Source organism: Capsicum annuum, chromosome 1, assembly GCF_002878395.1.
Source record: "Capsicum annuum cultivar UCD-10X-F1 chromosome 1, UCD10Xv1.1, whole genome shotgun sequence".
NCBI classification, from domain to species: domain Eukaryota; kingdom Viridiplantae; phylum Streptophyta; class Magnoliopsida; order Solanales; family Solanaceae; genus Capsicum; species Capsicum annuum.
Window position 1 is genome coordinate 252,286,233 of NC_061111.1, and position 20,906 is coordinate 252,307,138.

At 34.4% G+C, this 20,906-nt stretch overlaps 3 protein-coding genes across 3 annotated transcripts; 2 read left to right on the top strand and 1 right to left on the bottom strand.

Moving 5' to 3' along the window:
* Positions 1–3,831: 3,831 nt before the first annotated feature.
* Positions 3,832–9,996, top strand: LOC107850798 (plant intracellular Ras-group-related LRR protein 5). Its single transcript, XM_016695564.2, has 3 exons — positions 3,832–4,421; positions 8,059–8,975; positions 9,642–9,996. The coding sequence occupies exons 1-3, from the start codon at positions 3,980–3,982 to the stop codon at positions 9,768–9,770; spliced, it is 1,488 nt and encodes a 495-aa protein (XP_016551050.1). The 5' UTR covers positions 3,832–3,979; the 3' UTR covers positions 9,771–9,996.
* Positions 9,997–10,354: 358 nt separating this feature from the next.
* On the bottom strand, positions 10,355–11,346 carry LOC124899206. The gene is made up of 2 exons (XM_047413386.1): positions 10,942–11,346; positions 10,355–10,603 (listed from the first exon to the last, which is right to left on the bottom strand). The coding sequence occupies exons 1-2, from the start codon at positions 11,344–11,346 to the stop codon at positions 10,355–10,357; spliced, it is 654 nt and encodes a 217-aa protein (XP_047269342.1).
* Positions 11,347–15,908: 4,562 nt separating this feature from the next.
* LOC107850790 (MND1-interacting protein 1) lies at positions 15,909–20,443 on the top strand. Its single transcript, XM_016695551.2, has 3 exons — positions 15,909–16,019; positions 16,716–18,415; positions 19,709–20,443. The coding sequence occupies exons 2-3, from the start codon at positions 16,742–16,744 to the stop codon at positions 20,207–20,209; spliced, it is 2,175 nt and encodes a 724-aa protein (XP_016551037.1). The 5' UTR covers positions 15,909–16,019; positions 16,716–16,741; the 3' UTR covers positions 20,210–20,443.
* Positions 20,444–20,906: the final 463 nt, after the last annotated feature.

Sequence of the window (20,906 nt, forward strand, 5' to 3'; positions counted from 1 at the left end):
ATAATTAACAACTTAAAAAATTTAAAAGATATAAAATATTTGGTCGACTCTTAAAATTATATTAGTGTCACTAAAATTGGAATAGAAGAAAAGTATTATAAATCACAATAATTAAAAATTTAAATCATTTTTAAAATATAATTGACTATCAATGCCACAAAAATTTGGACAAGAAAAGTAACGTATATTAATTTGAAAATTACATAAAAAAATATTATAAATTACAATAGTTAACAACTTAAATTATCTAAATATATATTAAAATAATATATGTTGAACTCATGTTAGATTTCGGATGAATCCTAGAAAACATATTCAATCCTTTTATTAAAAAATTTTATTTAAATATATCAAAATTGAAAAGATAAATAAATATCTTAATGTTGGGCCCGTGTTAACACAGGTCATGCAACTCTAGTTTTAATATATGCATTGGTTTTGTGGTTATCTAAATTTTTAAATCAAAGATCATGTTAATTTTATCCATAAACAACTTATCTCCTAACCAGCTTTCAAACATAATATTATTTATGGAAAATTTAACAAATACATACTACACCGCCAAACCGGCTATCAATGACCTCTTAATATATTTTAATCTTTGTACAGTTGATTATCTACTTTTAGATTAAAGTTAATTGTGACATGTCGAAGGTGAAATTCTCACGCTAATTGGGGAATGGATTAACAGTTTGTTTATATGAATTTGGATAATTCTTCGTTCATGAGCTAGTTTTTAAGGTTGAGTTACACGTAAAATCAATTCTCTACATGGTATTAGATCCAAGTTTATCCTTGTTTGAGCTCAATTCTCATAATGAGGGTATTGAGGTGGATAAAAGTCCCACATTAGTTAGGGACAGACAATTTGTTATATTGATTTAGACGTTTCCCTCATTATGAGTTAGTTTTTAAGGTTGAGTTAGACGCAACATTCATTCACTATATGATACCAGAGCCAAGTCTATCCTGGTTTGGACCCTCAGTCCACGTGCCGATTAGGTTCTGTCCGTGAATGGCGGTGCTGGAGTTCATATAAATCCCACATTGATTGAAGACAGACAATTTGTTAGATGAACTTAGACGTCTCTGCTTTTGGGTTTGGATTAAATCCAAGATCTATTCTTTACGTGACAAAAGGGCTAAATTAATTTTTCTTTCCTAGAAGCTTCTAATACATAAAAGAGATAAAAATAGTTTTAAAAGATATATATAAATTATTGAATTTTCAGGTAAGATTCTGGTTTAATGACAAATAGAATTTAGACTTGTTTCAAATTATAAATTTAAATTCTAGATGTGACATTTTAGATTTTTTTTTCCCCTTTTAAAATATTTCCTTTATTATAAGTATAATAAATTTGGCTTCATCCTTAATATTTGACTTCTACAAATAGTTATGCGTTGTTGCACGTAACTTTACCTGATGGTGATGACATTAAATAATAAATGTTCAATCTTCAATTATTACATTGCACTTATTCTGAAAGACTTGTAGTCTTTCTTAAAATAGTAGATTTTCATAACATTTATTATTTTTGAATATCAAAACATAATTACTTATTTGTTTCTACATTTATCTTTTGTTATAAATATAATAAAATTAATGTAGTATAAAAAAGATATTTTCTCCGTTTCAAAATAGTTGACCCTCTTTCTAAAAATATTTGTTTCAAGTTGTTCCTTTTATAAAATCAAAAAAATATTATTATGTTCTTCCGATACTATCTCTATCATTAATAACTAAACAAAATGTATAAACTTGAATTTATATTTTCAAATCACATTTAATAAGGCTAATTTGGTAAATAAATCTCTAATATTCTTTTTTTCTTAATGGGAGTGTCAAGTTTACAAGGGTCAATATTTTGAAACGGAGAGAGTATTAAATAAAATGGAGTAATAAATGAGGATAATTTAATCAAATTGATCTTTAATTAATATTTTTCTTAAAAAGTGGGCAAATTAAAATTTTAACTAGTATTTAGAAACGTATGGAGTACATTGAAAATCTCTTAATTTTATTGATCGATATTTTCTTAAAGCCACATTATATTATTTGACAATTATTTAATGACATCATTCCTATTTTATTCTCTGCAGATTTCATTTAACAAGAAAAGCTAACTAAAATGATTTTAATGAGGATAATTTAGTAAAGATAACATATAGTCTTCCTTAATTTTTAAAAATTCATGATACTGAAATGGTGTCACAAAAATTAGGATGGACAAAATAGTAAATTTTTGTTTAAATATTTGAACTACGACATGTTTGACTCTCGAAAAAAAGAAAAAAGCTTCAAAATCTTCTCAGAAAGCTTGGCCGGGGCCAAGATAAGAAATTGCTTCCGCAGAAAGGCAAGAAAATGCATCCGAGCAGAAGAGTGATCTCAGTTGGCAGTGATCCCAGTCCATTTGGCCCGACTCATAAGAGTAGAAATTTATGAAGTACTCCTTATTTTCGCCATTTACATAGGGCAGAACATGCCTTAGGAACGTTGCATGCTACGAAAGATAGGATCAAATCTGACACATGAATTATCTATTCAATATCCTTATACGAGTCCACAATGACTATACGAGATGATTCTTGATTTGGCGAGCTGAAGTTGACTTTAAGTGTAATAAGACTCCCAGTTACTGTGTGTGATTGTATACTGAGGTGCTCCCTGCCGGTTGTTGGAACGGAGCGAGCCAGGGCGGATCTCATTTCGGAAAGGTGAAAGGCTCACACGTCTATATTGAGAGCAGAAAATGAATTGACATCTCGATGTGATAAAACTCTTTTGCTTTTAGTAGGGTTTAATGAAGCAACTGAATACATGATAAAACATTCTCTTATCAGATAGTTTTGTTTTAAATTTTGAAAAAAACGTCAACATATGTTTTCAGGTTTTCATTACGAAGATAAGTTAACTATTAAAAATCTATTACCACTTTTAGTTATACATATTAGCCTCAATAAAACGTACAATTTCAATATATGTTTAAAAAAAGATGATATATTTTTTGTAATTAACTTAACTAAATGATAGGTTCAAATTTCAAAAGAGATAAAAAAAACACTAGGTATTTTCTTCTCATGTATCCAACATTGATGAATAACAATTATTGCGCGCAAAATAAATCAAAATACGTGAAGTTAACCCGAACACCTCAGTCATTAAAAAGAGTGAAGCATCTAGTACCATCCTGAACTATGACCAAATTTACTACGACACATTCTAACTTCACGTGGTTCCTATTATCCCCAAACTAAAATTTAGTATATTTCTGTCATTCTTTTTAGCTGACGTGACACTTTTTGTCAACCTTTTTAACTAACATGACACATTTGACATGGAATCGAGGTTCTATTACCCCTGAATAAAATTTTAGCATATTTTTATCAATTTTCTTAGCTGCTATGGCACCTTTTTAGTTGACGTGACACCTTTGAATGAGCCTTATTTTTATATAATAAAGATGCCACATCAGCATAAAAAGGGTAATAGGTTCCCTGTGAAATTAGAGTGTATTGTAGTAACTTTGACCATAATTCGAGGGTACTAAATGCTTATCTCCATTAAAAAAAGAAAAAGTTGTATCAGAGGCGGAGCCAGCCCTTTTTAGGGGTTCGTCGAACCCCTTCCACGGAAAAATATACTAGTTATACATGATTAAAAGTATATTTTATGTGGTTATAGTAGGTGTTGAACCCCTCTTCGACTTAGTTTTCTTTGAATAGTGACCCCCTTACTTGAAATTTCGGCTCCGCCTCTGCTCAGTACTCAGCCTATCAAAAAAGGGGGAAAAAAAAGGATAAACATAAGTGAGTAACAAAAAGACAAGTACTAAAACCAGAAAAACAAAATCAACACAGACAATACAAACGAACAAACAAACAAACATACATACATATACAGACAGACAAGCTACTACTCAACTTGTATTAAATTCTCCATAATTTCTCCTCTGCTGACAAGCAAGAAACCACCATGTCCACACCAACAAAGAACCCCTCAACTGCCTGTACAATAATCATAGATGAAATCACAACAATCTACAAATCACTACCACCAAGACCATCACTTATAGATATTGAAGCAGCAACTTCTGTGATCAGATCAGTGGACACAGAAGAACAAATAAGTCTTGATGAAATTTCCAAGAAAGAACAAGATGAAAGTGTTCCAAGAGAGTTGTATAATGTGTTACAAGAAGTAAGAAAGGGTATAGTTTTGTTTCAAAGTCAAGAACAGAAGAAAGAGGCAATTCAGGTGATTGAACTTGATAAGACTTATCAAGATTTTGATGTGTTGATTCAGAAGGCTACAGAATTGGTATCTGGAGGGACCCAAATGAGAAAAATGAATTCTTTTGAGGACCCAAGTTGTGAAATTGGAAGAAATGATCAAATGACTATTGTTTCTTCTTCAGGTTTGGTCTAAGATACCAACTTTTTGCTTTTCTTGTGAATTGTGGAGTATACATATGTGTCTTTTTTGAAGGTGAGCGTTGGAGTAACTGGTAAAGTTGCTGCCATGTGATCGGGAGGTCACGGGTTCAAGCCAGCCTCTCGCAGAAATGCAAGGTAAGGCTGCGTACAATACACTTTTGTGGTGGGGCCATTCCGGACCCTGCGCATAGCGAGAACTTTAGTGCACCGGGCTACCCTACATATGTGTCTTGTTTGCCTTATGTGTTGCTTGTTTGCCTTATGTGTTGCTTTGGTTTGTTTTTCCTTGAGCCAAGTATCTGCAGGAAACAACCTCGGAGGTAGGGGTAAGGTATGTGTACACTCTAATCTCCGCGAATCCTTTGAGGCTACACAAGGCATGTTGTTGTTGGTGGTGTTTCTTTGTCCAAGATTTCAACTTTTTCATTGCTTGTGAGTTGTGGAGAACAGTATGTGTCTTAATTTGCCTTATATCTTGCTATTTTGTTGTTCGCGTCCGTACTTAGGTAATAACTTCTCATTTAAGCTGAGGATCTGTCAGAAATAGTCTCTCTATATCACAAAGGTAGGGGTAAGTACGTCGTACCCTCCAGACCTCGTAGAAACTGAAGAACAAATAGGACTTGATGAAATTTCCAAGAAAGTAGTAGTGGCACCAGGAGAAAATGTTCCAACAGAGTTATATATAATGTATTACAACAACAACAACAAACCCAGTATATTCCCACATCATGGGGTCTGGGGAGGGTAGAGTATACGCAGTCCATACCACTACCTCTAAAGAAGTAGAGTTATATAGAATTTATTACTAGAAGTAAGAAAGGCTATACTTTTGTTTCGAAGTCGAGAGTTAGCAAGATTTTGATGTGTTGATTCAGAAAGCTATGAGATAAGTATCTAGTATCCCGGAACTACGATCAAATTTGCTAAGTCGTACTCTAACTTCACAGGGTCCCTATTACCCCCGAACTAAATTTTAGTGTATTTTTTATCAATCTTTTTAGCTGATGTGGCATATGCAGTCCTTCACACGCCTCGGGTGTTTAAACGCAAGGTGCAACATCAGCACAAAAGGGTGACAAAAATATGCTAAAATTGAGTTCAGGAAGTAATAGGACCTCGTGAAGTTGGAGCGTGTCGTAGCAACTTTAGCCATAGTTCATAGAGGTACTGGATGCTTATCTCGAAAGCTATAGAATTGATATTTGGAGTTACATAAATGAGAAAAATGAATTCATTTGAGGACCCATGTGGTGAAATCGGAAGAAAAGATGGGATTAGTGAGTTTAAGTTGTGAAAATACTACTGTTTGCTTGCTTTTGTGTGTCCAAGATTTCAACATTTCTGCTTGCTTGTGAGTTGTGGAGATTAATTGTGTGCCTTCATTTGTTTGGAGTCAATAGGGATTTTGGAATTTGAATCAGTTTAATACCCATCGGAGAAAAATTATATGGAGTATATAGAAGATTATACTATGAATATAGGTTGAAAGAATAGCCCCCTATCGTTTGTGATGTCTTTAGGACTTATGATCTTAGTAGCCAGAGGAAAAGAAAGCAAAAGTGATTCCCGTAGCAGTGGGCAGGAGAAATGGGAGCTGCCTAAACCGTGAAAACGGGATTGTGGGAGAGCAATACAAGTGTCGTGCAGCTAGGAAAAGCAGCCCGAATGCTGCACCCTAGATGGAGAAAGTCCAGCAGCCGAAAGCATCACTAGCTTAGGCTCTGACTCGAGTAGCATGGGGCACGTGGAATCCCGTGTGAATCAACAAGGATGACCTTGCAAGGCTAAATACTCCTGGGTGACCGATAGAAACTTTGATATGTGTTGCGTGATCCGAGGGTCTTTTGGAAACAGCCTATCTACCTCCATGAAGTAGGGGTAAGGTCAATATACATTCTACCCTTTCCAGACCCTCCATCTATGATTTGACAAGGTATGTCGTTGTTGTATGTCGAGGTTTAGACTGACCGAAAAACATCACTCAGAGTTTCTTTTTGGTGAATCCTAGTTTGCATGATTCCCTTTTCTTTTTTAGTGATGGCATTAGCTTGCTATGTATGTCGACTAATCTACTAGGTTTTCCAGCTGTAGGTCAGTATGTCTGGCAGTGGCAATTGATATCCCTTCATCGTAAACTTATAATGTGCAAATAGGTCAATTTTTCTTTTTACGTATATACATTATATATGTTATTTAGGACTGAGGCGTAGTAGTTGTAAATCAATATTTAGATTGATGGAATAACATCATTTAGAGTTTTTCTTGTTTGTGTCTCTCGTGGAACTTGAATCCTAGTTCGCATGATACTTTTCCGTTTCAGTGATGGCGCTAGCTTGCTATAGATGTCGACTAGTCTACTGGGTTTCCAGCTATAAGTCAGTATGTTTGGCTGTGGCAGAGCTACTGTTACCCCTTTGCCGGAAAATTACAACGTGCTAATAGGTCATTTCATTTTATGTATTTATACTATACCTGTTGTTTGGGACAGACGCGTAGTTGCTGTTGTACGTCACGGTTTAGATTGGTGAAAAAACATCATTTAGAGTTTTTCTTTTTTGATGTCTCTCTTGGAACTTGAATCCTAGTTTGCGTGATACTTTTCCATTTCAGTGATGGCGCTAGCGTGCTATAGATGTCGACTGGTCTACTTGGTTTTCCAGCTACAGGTCATTACGTGTGGCGGTGGCAGAGCTACTGATACCCCTTTCCCGGAAAATTACAGCGTGCTAATAGGTCATTTCATTTTATGTATATATACTATAAATGTTGCTTAGGACTGAGGCGTAGTTGTTGTTGTACGTCAAGGTTTAGGTTGATGGAAAAACATCATTTGGAGTTTTTCTTTTTTTGGTGTCTCTCTTGGAACGTGAATCCTAGTTTGCATGATTCTTTTTCCTTTTTAGTGATGACGCTAGCTTGCTATGTATGTAGACTAATCTACTAGGTTTCCAGCAAACATCATTAAGAGTGTTTCTGTTTTAGTGTCTGTTGGAACTTGAATCTTTTCCTTTTTAGCGATGACGCTAGCTTGCTATGTATGTCGACTAATCTACTAGGTTTCCAGCAAACATCCATTAAGAGTTTCATTTTTGGTGTCTGTTGGAACTTGAATCCTAGTTTGCATGATTCGTTTTCCTTTTTAGCGATGACGCTAGCATGCTATGTATGTCGACTAATCTACTAGGTTTCCAGCTATAGGTCAGTATGCGTGGCAGAGCTATTAATACCCCTTTCACCAGAAAATTACAATGTCGTTTAGTACTGAGGCGTAGTAGTTGTTGCATTAAATCCTCTTGTCTTTTTCATGTCTATTCCTGTTTGTAAACCTCTTGCATACGGTCGATTTTGTCCATTTCATTAATACTCCTCCGTTTCAATTTGTTTTTTCCTGGTTTTGACTTGGCGTATATGAGTTTAAGAAAGTTAACAAGACTTTTGAATATTGCGGTCTTAAACATGTCACGTGGAAAACTGAAATTAAAAAGTTGTTGAAACAAAAAGGAAAGAGGCATTTTTTCTGAAACGAACTAAAAAGGAAAGAAAGAAAACAAGTTGAAACGGAGAGAGTCTTTGTCGTTTATGCTATGTCTTAATTGTTGTATGATTTGTCGTTAGGGATCAAGCACAAAGAGAAGTACAATTTAATGAAAGTTGCTGCGTTGATTGAAAATGCTGCGAAAACTAGAGCAAGAGTTATCGATCTTCACAACAAGTTAATGGACAAGATTGAATGGCTTCCGTTATCGCTTGGGAAATTGGTGAATGTCAGCGAGTTAAACTTTGCCGATAACCATATTATGGCTCTTCCAACTACCATCGGTAGCCTAAAAGCCTTAACGAAGCTTGATCTTTACTCCAACCAAATCATAAACCTTCCTGATTCGTTCGGTGAGCTGCACAGTTTGACTGATCTCAACCTCCACGCCAACAGGTTGAAATCGCTGCCAGCTTCTTTCAGGAACTTAGTAAATCTCATCGATCTTGATTTGGGTTCGAACAGGTTCACTCATTTGCCTGATCTCGTTGGGAACTTAACCTCGTTGAAGAGGCTAAACGTGGAAACAAATCAGATCGAGGAACTTCCTTACACGATCGGATTTTGCTCTTCACTTGTAGAGCTGAGATTGGATTTTAATCAGCTTAAAGCTCTCCCTGAGGCGATAGGAATGCTCGAAAACTTGGAGATTCTTTCGCTGCACATTAACCGAATTAAAGGATTGCCAACGACACTGGGAAATCTTTCTCGTCTCAAAGAACTCGATGTTAGCTTCAACGAAGTTGAGATCATACCGGAAACATTCTGTTTCGCTGTCAGCTTAGAAAAGCTTAATCTTGCTAACAACTTTGCTGACTTGACAACTTTACCAAGATCATTTGGGAACCTTGAGAATCTCGAAGAGCTCGATATTAGCAACAGTCAAATAAGAACGCTGCCCGACTCCTTCAGGTTCTTGTCGAAGTTGATAACTTTTCGAGCTGATGAGGTTCCGCTCGAAGTACCACCAAGGCAAATGATAAAGCTTGGGGCTCAGGTAATTTTTATGCTTACCGTGTTTCCTGTCGATCGATCTCGGACTTTACAGTAGATTTTAGAGTTAATAGTCAAAAACACACTTGAACTATCGTCTTTTCGTGAGTTTCACACCCCATCTATCAACTGTTAACACACTTGCTGTCACCTTTTCGTGAGTTTCACACCCCGACCAGTTATCAACTGTTCCCTTTTCCTACCTGAACTACCATCGTCTACGTAGGAAAAAGGGAACAACTGATAGTTGAGGTGCGTTTTAATACTTAGATGGTGACAGTTGAGGTAGGAAAACGGAACAACTGATAGCTGGGGTGTGAAACTCGCGAAAAAAACCGATAGTTTAGGTATTTTTCATTTTAACTTTACAGTAGATTTAGAGTTAATAGTCAAAAACACACCTGAACCATCGCCTTTTCGCGAGTTTCACACCCCAATGATCAACTATTCCGTTTTCCCTACCCGAACTATCACCATCTACGTAGGAAAAGGGAACAACTGATAGTTAAGGTACGTTTTAATACATAGATAGCGACAGCTGAGATAGGAAAACGGAACAAACTGATAGTTGCAGTGTGAAACTCGCGAAAAAAACAATAGTTCAGGTGTGTTTTTGACCATTATCTCTCGATTTTAACTCGTTTCATTTTCTTAATTTTCATGTCATCAGGTGATTGTAGAGTACATGGCTGATTTCGTCGCGAAGAATGAGCTTCAATCGCAGCGGCCAAAGAAACGGAGAGCTTTCTTGCCTCGGAGTTGCCTATCTTTTGACACTGAGACGAAGAGGCGGATCTAAAGAAGGGTCTGTCGATTCAACTGAATCCATTACTTTCGTATCGAACTATATGAATATATAATAAAAAGCATATGAAACTCATACGTATAATAAGATCTCACTCATTCTGAACTCGTTGACTCGGTGAGAAGTTTCGTTACTTGTATGTATAATAGGATACTGTAGTTGTGATACAGTATACATATGAACAATGCAAACATGTATACACTTTTTTTTTAAGACTTGATATAGTAATACAGTCGCCTTTCGCGCCAAAAGTTAAAATTCAATTCCGACCCCAATAGAGAGATTTACACAAATAGACAATATTTATAGTGCTACCGTTCAGTTTGATCCCATTTGAAAAAGTTGCGCAAAATGACTTACGCGTCAAAAGTTAAAATTTAATACCAATCTCAATCGAGAGATTTAACATACTAAACAATCATTTAAATATTGATCACCAATACTATTTCGCACTTCATTTTTTATGTGATTCATGAAAGAGAATGCTCTTTCAACAGTTGCCGTAGCGACGAGTAAAATCAAAACCAACTTCACAAGTAAATAAACAAGTGAATAAGTCTCCACAAGATTTGCCTCAACTAATGCTTTGCCAAATCATGAATTCCTTGCAAGTTGGAGAACTTGAAATTACCACCTCGCATATGAATTATGAAGGTATCCAGTTGGTAACTCAAATCTCGAAGCTTTCCATCATCAAACTCATTTGGATAACACTTTACTAAAGTCATGATTCTACCTTTGTCAAAGTTAGAAAAAGAATTGACAGGATTCAAGCTACCCATCCCAAGAAGCAAATCACTACTCACTACATCAAAACGCTCATTAAGCTCTTGAAGTTGCACATCAATGACCGCACAAAAGATTTCAACACGCGAGTGGTGTCAATAACAAACATCTAAACACTTACGCTTTGACTTTCCAGGAAAATAAGGCTTATCTAATTTGGGAATCAAGATATCATGTGAATCACAAAATGAAGAAACTTTTTAATTTGAGATGTTAAGAAACTCCCATATCTTGCAATTTTTAATTTGAGATGTTAAGAAACTCCACGGCATTAACAATATCTTGATCTTTTTTTTTGTAAAATCTTGCTCAACTCATTTGACATGGCCAACACTTTCAACATCAAGTGAAGCATAAAAACAAATTTGAATGTTCTAACCTTTGTCAAAAGATATTCCGCTTGATTTCTATCACTTGAAGTAGAACCTTCAATTTCAATCACTCCAAGCACATGAACAATGGATGAAAAAATAACAAGAAAGTTATCCAATGTTTTGAAATGTGATCCCCAACGAGTATCACCCGGTCTTTGAAGCCCACCCTCTTGATTTAATCCTTTTCCAGTATGAGCTTCACCGAACTCAAGTAATTGCTTCAAATTTTCGGCTTGGTGATGACGAAGTAAATCTCGATGTTTAAAAGATCCTCCAACAACATTCAACACATTAGTAACATAATAAAAAAAGTCTTCAACTTCCACATGTTTTTTAGCAATAGCTACAAGTGTTAGTTGCAATTGATGTGCAAAACAATGAATATAGTACACCGAAGGACTATCTTTCATAATTAAAGTTTTGAAACCATTTATCTCTCCCTTCATATTACTAGCTCCATCATAACCTTGCCCACGTATTTTGGATGGACTTAGTGAATGATCGAAAAGCAAAGAATAAATTTCTTTCTTCAATGAGCAAGCCAATGTATCACTAACATGGACAAGACCGATAAATCATTCCACTACTTCACCCTTTTTATCAACATATCTCAAAACAAGAGCCATTTGTTCTTTGTATGAGATGTCTTTGGATTCATCAACTAATATACCAAAATAATCTCCATTCAAGTCCGCAATTATAACTTTCAATGTTTCTTTAGCACAAGCATTGACAGTATCTTTTTGGATCATAGGACAAGTCAAAGTATCATTTTGATGAGCTTTTTCTAATATCACTTTTCCCACATCCGGATGGCTGTCTCCATGCCACCACAAAAATCCTAAAAAGTAGCCTTGATTACTTGAAGATTCACTTTCGTGATGACCTCGAAAAGGCAATCCATAATACAAAAGAAGTCTTGCTACATTAATTGAAGCTTCCAAACGCATTCGGTACTCACTTTTTGACTTTTCAAAATGTTTGTCAAGAACAACTTGAATTGATTGACGACGATTCGATAAATCTAGCATCTTATTGTAACATTTGTGGTGAACACTATTAACTTTACCGACATGCAAACGAAATCTTTCAAGAGCCTTATTCCAACCCCTAAAACCCTTCGATGCATAAAAATCACCCATAGTTTTATGAACAAATTTATTTTTGAATAAATAACAACAAAGACAATATGCGGCATCTTTCTCCACACTATACTCCAACCAAGTCGAATGTGAATCTTTAAACCAACTTGAAGCAAATTGATGCATTCTACCTCCTATTTCACTTGAAGGATATGGTTTCAAGATAGGTTGACAAGGCCCTTTTTCAATATAATATTTCCTCATTTCATCTCGTATTCGAAGATCATAATCAGAAATAGGTCATCTTTCTCCCGATTGGCTTTAAGTGAACCCAAATCGAGGTCAGTTATAAGACAAGAACGATTGACATTGACATTACTAGAACTAGATTGAGAATAATTAACCTTCTTGAAAAAAATTTCCATCTCAATTCACAAAATTAGAACACTTTCTCCTAAATCAAGATAATTTCAAATTTGGATTTCTAAGTTCAAGAAAGAGAAACAAAGTAATTTTTTAAAATAACTTACAAAGAGAGCAAGCAACAAGCAAGAGTGCAGAGAGAAAGAGCAACCAGCAGCAGCAAAGCTCAAGAACATAGATGTTTTGATTTGGTCCTTTCCTTCGGAAATAGGGTTTTTGTTTTAATTTTAATGAAAGATAAGTACCTTTTAAATAATTAAATTTAAAAAAAGGGTCAAAAAATAAGATTACTTTTATACAAAATTTGTAATAGTGTGGCTTTGTGCGGATGTGCCCTGTTTAATTGAGAATTATTACGCCTGTTGGTTTGCTGCCAAAATGATTTTTAAAAAAAAAATGCAAATGGCCAAGTTCAAACACATAACCTTGGGTCTACAAGTGCAGCACTTTGCCAACTGCACTAGACAACACTCTATTATTTTGGGTGCCATGTTTAATATTTAACTATATCTCTCTCTATATACAGCTATATATATAGAGTTTCCGTCGAAGTTTGCGGGTGACGTGCTACCCCCACGGACCTTAATAGATCCACCCCTGCAGACAATATTTATAGTGCTATCACAAAATTATTCATGAACTCCGATTGATTACCCGGTGTTTCTAATAAATAGTCTCACGAACAAATCCTAACGAATCACCAGAACTTTAATATAAATTATGTTCCTTTTACGCGAACGACTATTTATGTCAATTTCTCAAATGGTAGAAAATTTTTGTAGCAGGTGTTTGACCTTGAAAATAGAAAATATATTCACTTTATTTGAAATTTTGAAATTGGAATTGTGTTTGACCATAGTATTTGAAGTTGATATTTAGAATTCAAATAAAGTGAAAACACCTCTCGAGTTGTTTTCTAAAATCCCAAATATAACTTCAAGTTGTATTTGGTATTTCATGGCCAATAAAAGAATTTGGAAATAAAGTATGAATATATATTCCGGAATAAAGTGAATTCTATTCATGGTAAAAAATTTTTTTGGAATAAAGTCAATACAATTTATGGCCAAACAAGAATTTCAAAAATAAAGTGAATACATATATTCGGAAAACAAGGATTTCGAAATAAAGTAAATACATCATTCAAAATAAAGTGAATACAATTAATGACCAAATAAGAATTTCGGTATAAAGTGAATACATATTTTGAAATAAAGTGAATACTATTCATGACCAAACAAGGATTTCGAAATTAAAAGTCAATACATATTTCAAAATAAAGTGAATACAATTTATGACTAAACAAGAATTTTTGAATAAAGTGAATACAATTTATGGTCAAATAAGTATTCCGAAATAAAGAGAATATATATTTCGAAATAAATTTATGGCCATTTAAGAATTTCTGTATAAAGTGAGCACATATTTCGAAATAAAATAAATACAATTCATGGTCAAATAAGAATTTGATATAAAGTGAATATAATTCAAGACCAAACAAGGATTTTTAAATAAAAAGTGAATATATATTCCGAAATAAAGTGAATATAATTTATTACTAAATAATAGTTTTTGGATAAAGTGAATACAATTTCTGGTCAAATATGTATTTCGAAATAAAGTGAATATATATTTCGAAATAAATTTATGGCCATTTGAGAATTTCGGTATAAAGTGAGCACATATTCTAAAATAAAGTGAATATAATTCATGGCCAAACAAAGATTTTGGAATAAAAAGTGAATACATATTTCGAAATAAAGTGAATACTATTCATGATCAAACAAGAATTTCGTATGAAAAAATAAATACACATTTTAGAATAAAGTTAATACAATTTTTGACTAAACAAGAATTTTAAAATAAAGTGAATACATGTTACGAAATAAAGTGAATATAATTCATTGTCAAACAAAAATTTGATATGAAGTGAATATAATTTATGGCTAAATAAGAATTTCGAAATAAAGTGAACACGTATTTCAGAATAAAGTGAATATAATTCATATTCAGATTGCTAAAATAATATAAACATACACCTTAACTTATTATATTTACACAAATTCTCACCTTTGCAAAGTAATTACAAAACTTTCAACTAGTTATGTGTCTTAACTGGATCAATCGGGAGCTAATTGTGTATGTCGACAGATCAAAATCTGAAAAAATATATCGAGAGCTAATTATGTATCTTTTACACGGAAAAAATGTATTTTTTTGGATGTATTACGTATTTCGACGAACCCAAGATTGAAAAAAATGTATTGAAAGCTAATTCTGTATCTTTATAAAGAAAAAAATGTATCTTCGTTAGATGTATCAGGAGCTAATTAATTATGTATCTTTATAAAGAAAAAAATATATCTTTATTGAATATATCGAAAGCTAATTATGTATAGTTATAAAGAAAAAATGTATCTTCCTTGAATGTATTTAAAGCTAATTATGTATCTTTATAAAGAAAAAAATGTACCTTCATTTAATGTATCGAAAACTAATTATGTATCTTTATAAAGAAAAAAAAATTATCTCTATTGGATATATCGAAAGTTAATTCTGTATTTTTATAAAGAAAAAAATGTATCTTTGTTGGATGTATCGGGAGCTAATTATATATTTTTATAAAGAAAAAATGTATCTTCATTGAATATATCGAAAGCTAATTATATATCTTGACAGATCTAAAATTGAGATTTAAATAATAATACAAAATATCAAAATTTTCTATTGTATCTCGACAGATTAAATATTCAAAAAATATATCGAGAGTTAATTTGTATCTTTTACAAGGAAAAAATATATCTTGTTCGATGTATTATGTATTTCGACGAATCCAAGATCGAAAAAATATATTGAAAGCTAATTCTATATCTTTATAAAGAAAAAAATGTATCTTCATTGAATATATTGGGAACTAATTATGTATCTTTATAAAGAAAAAAATGTATGGAAGCTAACTATGTATCTTTATAAAGAAAAAAATATATCTTTCGTTGGATGTATCGAAAACTAATTATATATCTTGATAAATCTAAAATCAGAATCTAAATAATTATATAAAACATTGAGATTTTCTATGATGAAACTCGAAACCGTCGAAATTTATGTTGTTTGTCCATAAGAATTTTTCCATATATGAAGGAAATTTAGAAATAACATACTTAGCCCCTTAATTATGAATTTCATAGCAACAGTTTCATAATTACATAATATAACAAGTTGTATTTTGTATTTTTGCAAACTGTTGCTATAAAAATACAAATACATATGATTTTTACTGTCCTTATGATTGATATGTATTTTGTATTTTTGCAAACTGTTGCTACAAAAATATAAATACATACAAATACATATGCTACAAAATATAATTTAATAAAAGTATTGCTATTTTTTATAATTTAATATTGTATGTGTTTTTTTCCATATATATATACACACATCTCTAGCCCATATATAAAAAAAGCCCATAGAAACTTCCACTAAAAGTACTATATATATATATCACACTTTCCATTCTTACACTTTCTAAATTCTCTCTCAGACTGTCTGAAATCTCACCAAAAAAAAAAATCAAACAGGTCAGTCTTTTTTTCATTTAATTATTATTATTATGTTTAATCTTAATTTACATCAACTCCATTAATCTTGATCATAGAGATTCTTGAAAAAAAAATTCAAGTTTATTTTTTTTTGTTGGATTTTTGAGTTTTTAGTGAGAATTCCCAAATGGGGTTCTAAAGAAATTGAAAAAAAAATTCAATCTTCTTTTTTTTTTTTTTTAATTTAAAATCAGATGAACTCCATTAATCTTGATCATATAGATTCTTGAAAAAAAAAATCAATTTTTTTGGTTGGATTTTTGAGTTTTTAGTGAAAATTCCCAAATGGGGTTCAAAAGAAATTGAAAAAAATCCATTTTTTTATGATTAATTTTAAAATCATATGAACTCCATTAGTCTTGATCATATAAATTCTTGAAAAAAAAAATTCAATCTTTATTTTTTTGGTTGGATTTTGAGTTTTTAGTGAAAATTTCCAAATGGGGTTCTAAAGAAAAGATTCTTGGAAAAAAAATCAATAACTTTTTTTTGTTGGATTTTGAGTTTTGAGTGAAAATTCCCAAATGGGGTTCTAAAAAAAGATTCTTGAAAAAAATTCAATCTTTTTTTGCTTTGGATTTTGAGTTTTTAGTGAAAATTCATAAAAAGTTCTTGAAAATATCAGTTTTGTTTGGTTGATTTTATGTTTGTTTGTTTGTTTTTCATTTTTTGCAGGTTGATTTTTAGTGAAAAGTTGCTAAATGGCTTCTCAAGAGAAGTATACAAGAATCATTAGAAGATCATCAGGTTTTTCTGGTATTTCTGAGTCTGGGGTTTGTCAAAAATTGAATCTTGATACTAATTTAGCTCAAAATGTGAACCCCATTAATCCCGGGTCGGGTTTGTATTCGGGTTTAGGTTCGGGCTCGGGTGGCGGGGTTGATGAGAGTGTGTTGAAGAATAGTTGTACTGAAGAACAATTGAAAGATATCTTGTTGCAAAATTTAGAGATTTTGTATGCTGAGGCTATTAATAAGCTTGTCGCTTTAGGTTATGATGATGAAGTTGCGATGCGAGCTATATTGAAAAATGGACATTGTTATGGTGGAATGGATGTGCTAACTAATATCTTGCATAACTCGTTAGTGTATTTGAATAGTGGCAAGTGTTCGAATTTGGGTGATGATTATTCGGACCAATGTTTTGATGATTTGAGACAACTGGTGGATTACTCGTTAGCGGGTATAATTTGTATGTTGCAACGAGTGAAACCACATATGAGTAAAGTTGACGCGATGTGGTGCTTGTTGGTGAGTGATTTACACGTAGGTAGGGCGAGTGAGATGGAAATACCTGTTATGCATCCGAAAGATGGTAGTGCTGGTGGTCGTGGTTTTAATGAGTCTATGAATAGTAGTAGTAGTAGTGGTGCTGGTGAGGAGGGTGTTGCTGCTACTGGTCCTGTTGGGTTTGTACCCGCAATGTGTAGGTTTCAATGCGGTTGGGGGTTTGGGAGTAGTACTGCTAATGCATTTCCGTTGAATAGGCCGTTTGCTTTTACCTCTGATGCTAGTTCACAGAAAGATATTGAGTGTCCGAAGCGATTTAATCTTACTCCGTCGATGAAGACTTTGCTAAAGAGGAATGTAGCTGCGTTTACTGCCGGATTTAGGGCAAACCCTAAATATATGCAGAACCAGTCTCAGTTCCAGGCTGATGGGGATCAATCAAGTGGACTTGTACAGTCGGGTGAATCGCAAACTTTGAAAAGCCAAGATGTGGTTAAACTTGCACCGCCAAGTGAATCTCAAATTTCGAGAAGGGAAGATTTGGTTGTTAACTCTGTGGTAGGAAAATTTCAAGATTTGAATCTTGAGGAGAATGCACAGCAGGGCGACAGGCAGTTGGACCAAAAAGAAGAAATGATAATAAGTTTGCTCGCTCAGATAAAGGATCTTGAGAGACAAGTCAAGGAACGGAAAGATTGGGCGCATCAAAAAGCGATGCAGGCTGCTAGGAAGCTCAGTCATGACTTGACAGAGCTTAAGACGTTGAGGATGGAGAAGGAGGAGATCGAGAGAATGAAGAAAGGTAAACCGGTAATAGAGGATAATACCATGAAGAGGCTATCGGATATGGAGAGTGCTCTAAGAAAAGCAAGCTCGCAAGTTGACCGTGCTAACTTGGCTGTTAAAAAACTTGAGACAGAGAATGCAGAAATGAGGGCGGAGATGGAGGCCTCCAAGCTAAGCGCTTCGGAATCTGCTAAAGCATGCATGGAGGCTGGCAAAAGGGAGAAAAAATGCATTAAGAAGCTTGGTGTTTGGGAGAAACAGAAAAAGAAGCTTCAGGAGGATGTTGCAGCGGAGAAGCAAAAGATTTCGGATTTGCAAATGCAGTTGGTTCAGTTGGAGGCAGCTCAAAAGGATGCTGAGGTGTGATTTTTCTTCTCTTTTTTTTTCCTTGACGTTTACTTGTTATTGGTTATCTTGCAGTAGAATTATAAACAAATGCTTACGACATTATACATCACTGTTTGAGAAACGTTTTAAAATTTCCATGTACTTCTCATATTAGAATGCCCTTTTTAGGTCCGAGTTATTATGTGGCATAACTTTGGTACTTCATGTACTAAGCTTCATCTGTGATCTTATGTTTCTTTTTCTCTTTCACTTGCTTGTTGATTAAAAAAAGGAGTTATATCTTGTTGTAAATTCTCTCTGTATGTGACCTTTGCAAACCATAGTCAGTCTTAAGTCCGAATGATTAAGGTCTTAAATTATGCGAGGTTTGGGATCATACCAGCACATCCCGTCAGAATTCCAAACTAGTGAGATACATCGAGTATGTTGTTCTTGTTGTTGTTGACGTGCCCTCCTTTCCCAACCCATATGCCTGGGAAATAGGTAGCGTATAGTTCTCAAAATTACTAGCTTTTCAAGTTTCACCGTAAATCCCCGAAACTGCAGTGTACACTTCATAAACAACCCTTTCTTTGATGCCTCACCTTAAAAGAAATTACTCAACTTTGCATTATCTGTGTCTGCTATCAGCCAGTAGGCATGTTCCAGTTTCTTTCAACGCCACCAATAGTTGAACTCAGTTTTGTTTTGTAAGGGGGGATATGGTTTTTTTTTCGAACTTTGAGAAGCCTCATCCGTTCGTTCATGTTTAAAAACATCTAAAAGCATAGTCTTTCATTCTTATCTCAAACGTGGAAAAAGGTTGAAAAGAAATGCACCTTCAATTCATGTTCATTTTTTTTTTTTCATGAATTCTTGGCTGAGTTTTTCTTCTTTGTTTTCTCCTTTTCTTTTCTTTCCTGATATGTTGGCGGAAAATATGGTTATCGAATGATCATTACGAAATTTTTATTTGTTACCTTGAGATTTTATGAAACTTTACGTGAGATTGGTAGCACATTGTTAGTAGAAAAATGAGTCCTACATGTTGTGTTTTGCTATAGAATCACTCTATCATGTCGCCTTATTTCGTTCAAAGTGTGTTTTACTGGAAAAGAGGGGTGCCATTATCGTCTCTTGTTCATGAACAATAGCAAGTCTCTTTGGCAGATTCCCAAAGTGTGTCTTACCGACGTGTCCTTTTATATCATACTTTAGTCTATATGCTTTCCTGGAGGTTACATAATTTGAACTGTAGTAATTAGTTCGCTGAACTGAACACCACGTGACAAACTTATCAACACATAATTTTCCTAATTTTGACAGGCGAATTGGAGGCAGGAACAGAAGGCTAAGGAGCAAGCTGTGGCACTTGTGGAGGAAGAACGACGTCTCAAAGAAGCAGCTGAGGCTAATAAGAAAAGAGACCTTGAGGCATTGCGCTTGAAGATAGAAATAGACTTCCAGCGGCACAAGGATGACTTCCAACGACTTGAAGAGGATCTTTCTCGGCTTAGAGCATCTACCGAGCTGCAGAATCAGTCTGCTAATTTGGTAACAGGTTCTAATGTGGAACAGCCCCAGGGAGATATTGCCGGGATGTTACGTGAGTTTGGTAGAGTCGAGGATCCTTCTGAGAAGGATAACTCTGATAGGGAGTGTATTATATGCTTAAAGGAGGAAGTTTCAGTTGTTTTCCTACCTTGTGCTCATGAAGTTCTGTGTGCAACCTGCAACGACAAATTCGGGAAGAAGGGAAGAGCTAAATGTCCACGCTGCCGGGTTCCAATTGATCAGAGGATCCGTGTCTTTGGCGCAACGTCATAGGCCTCATCCCAGCATTGATCATGGCATGCTCGTAAATCGCCTTTGAGACGAGAAAACAGCGTTTTACTTACCGTTTTGTCGTAAAACATATGCTTGACTGTGCCAGCATCATAGATACATAAAATGTAAGCAGTATGGCCAAGTGGCTTAATTTGTTGTACTGGTACTTGTTAGAGTTTCTGCAAATGCTTCTCTGGGTAAGCAGTGGAATATAGCAGTTCTTCTGTTGTTTAATCTCAATGAATCTTGGCCCTTGAGCCAATCGTCTATCGGAAACAGACTCAGAGGTAGGGGTAAAGTTTGCGTACACTCTACTCCTAGATTCCATTTTGTGAGATGATACAGCCTCTCTACCTCTCTCGACCTTTGAGGTAGGGGTAAGGTCTGCGTATACTCTATCCTCTTTCGATCTCACCTTTTGGAGGTATGTTGTAATCTCGATGAATCTTGGCTCGTGAGTCGAGGATCTATCAGCAACAGCCTCTCTACCTATGAGGGTAGGGGTAACGTTCATGTATACTCTACCTCTCTAGATTTCGCTTTGTGGGATTATGCAACCTCTCTACCTCCGAGGTAGGGGTAAGATTTGCGTACACTCTGTTTTGTTGTAATCTCAATGAATCTTGGCTCTTCGGTTGAGGACCGATCAGAAACAACCGGTTCATGTACACTCTACCCCTCTAGATTTCACTTTGTG

Coding starts and splice junctions, on each gene's coding strand:
- LOC107850798 (XM_016695564.2), top strand. CDS start 3,980: ATGTCCACACCAACAAAGAACCCCTCAACTGCCTGTACAATAATCATA. Junction 4,422..8,058: donor GACTATTGTTTCTTCTTCAG/GTTTGGTCTAAG, acceptor ATTTGTCGTTAG/GGATCAAGCACAAAGAGAAG. Junction 8,976..9,641: donor TGATAAAGCTTGGGGCTCAG/GTAATTTTTATG, acceptor TCATGTCATCAG/GTGATTGTAGAGTACATGGC.
- LOC124899206 (XM_047413386.1), bottom strand. CDS start 11,346: ATGAAAGATAGTCCTTCGGTGTACTATATTCATTGTTTTGCACATCAA. Junction 10,604..10,941: donor CGGAATATCTTTTGACAAAG/GTTAGAACATTC, acceptor CAACTTCAAGAG/CTTAATGAGCGTTTTGATGT.
- LOC107850790 (XM_016695551.2), top strand. CDS start 16,742: ATGGCTTCTCAAGAGAAGTATACAAGAATCATTAGAAGATCATCAGGT. Junction 18,416..19,708: donor CAGCTCAAAAGGATGCTGAG/GTGTGATTTTTC, acceptor TAATTTTGACAG/GCGAATTGGAGGCAGGAACA.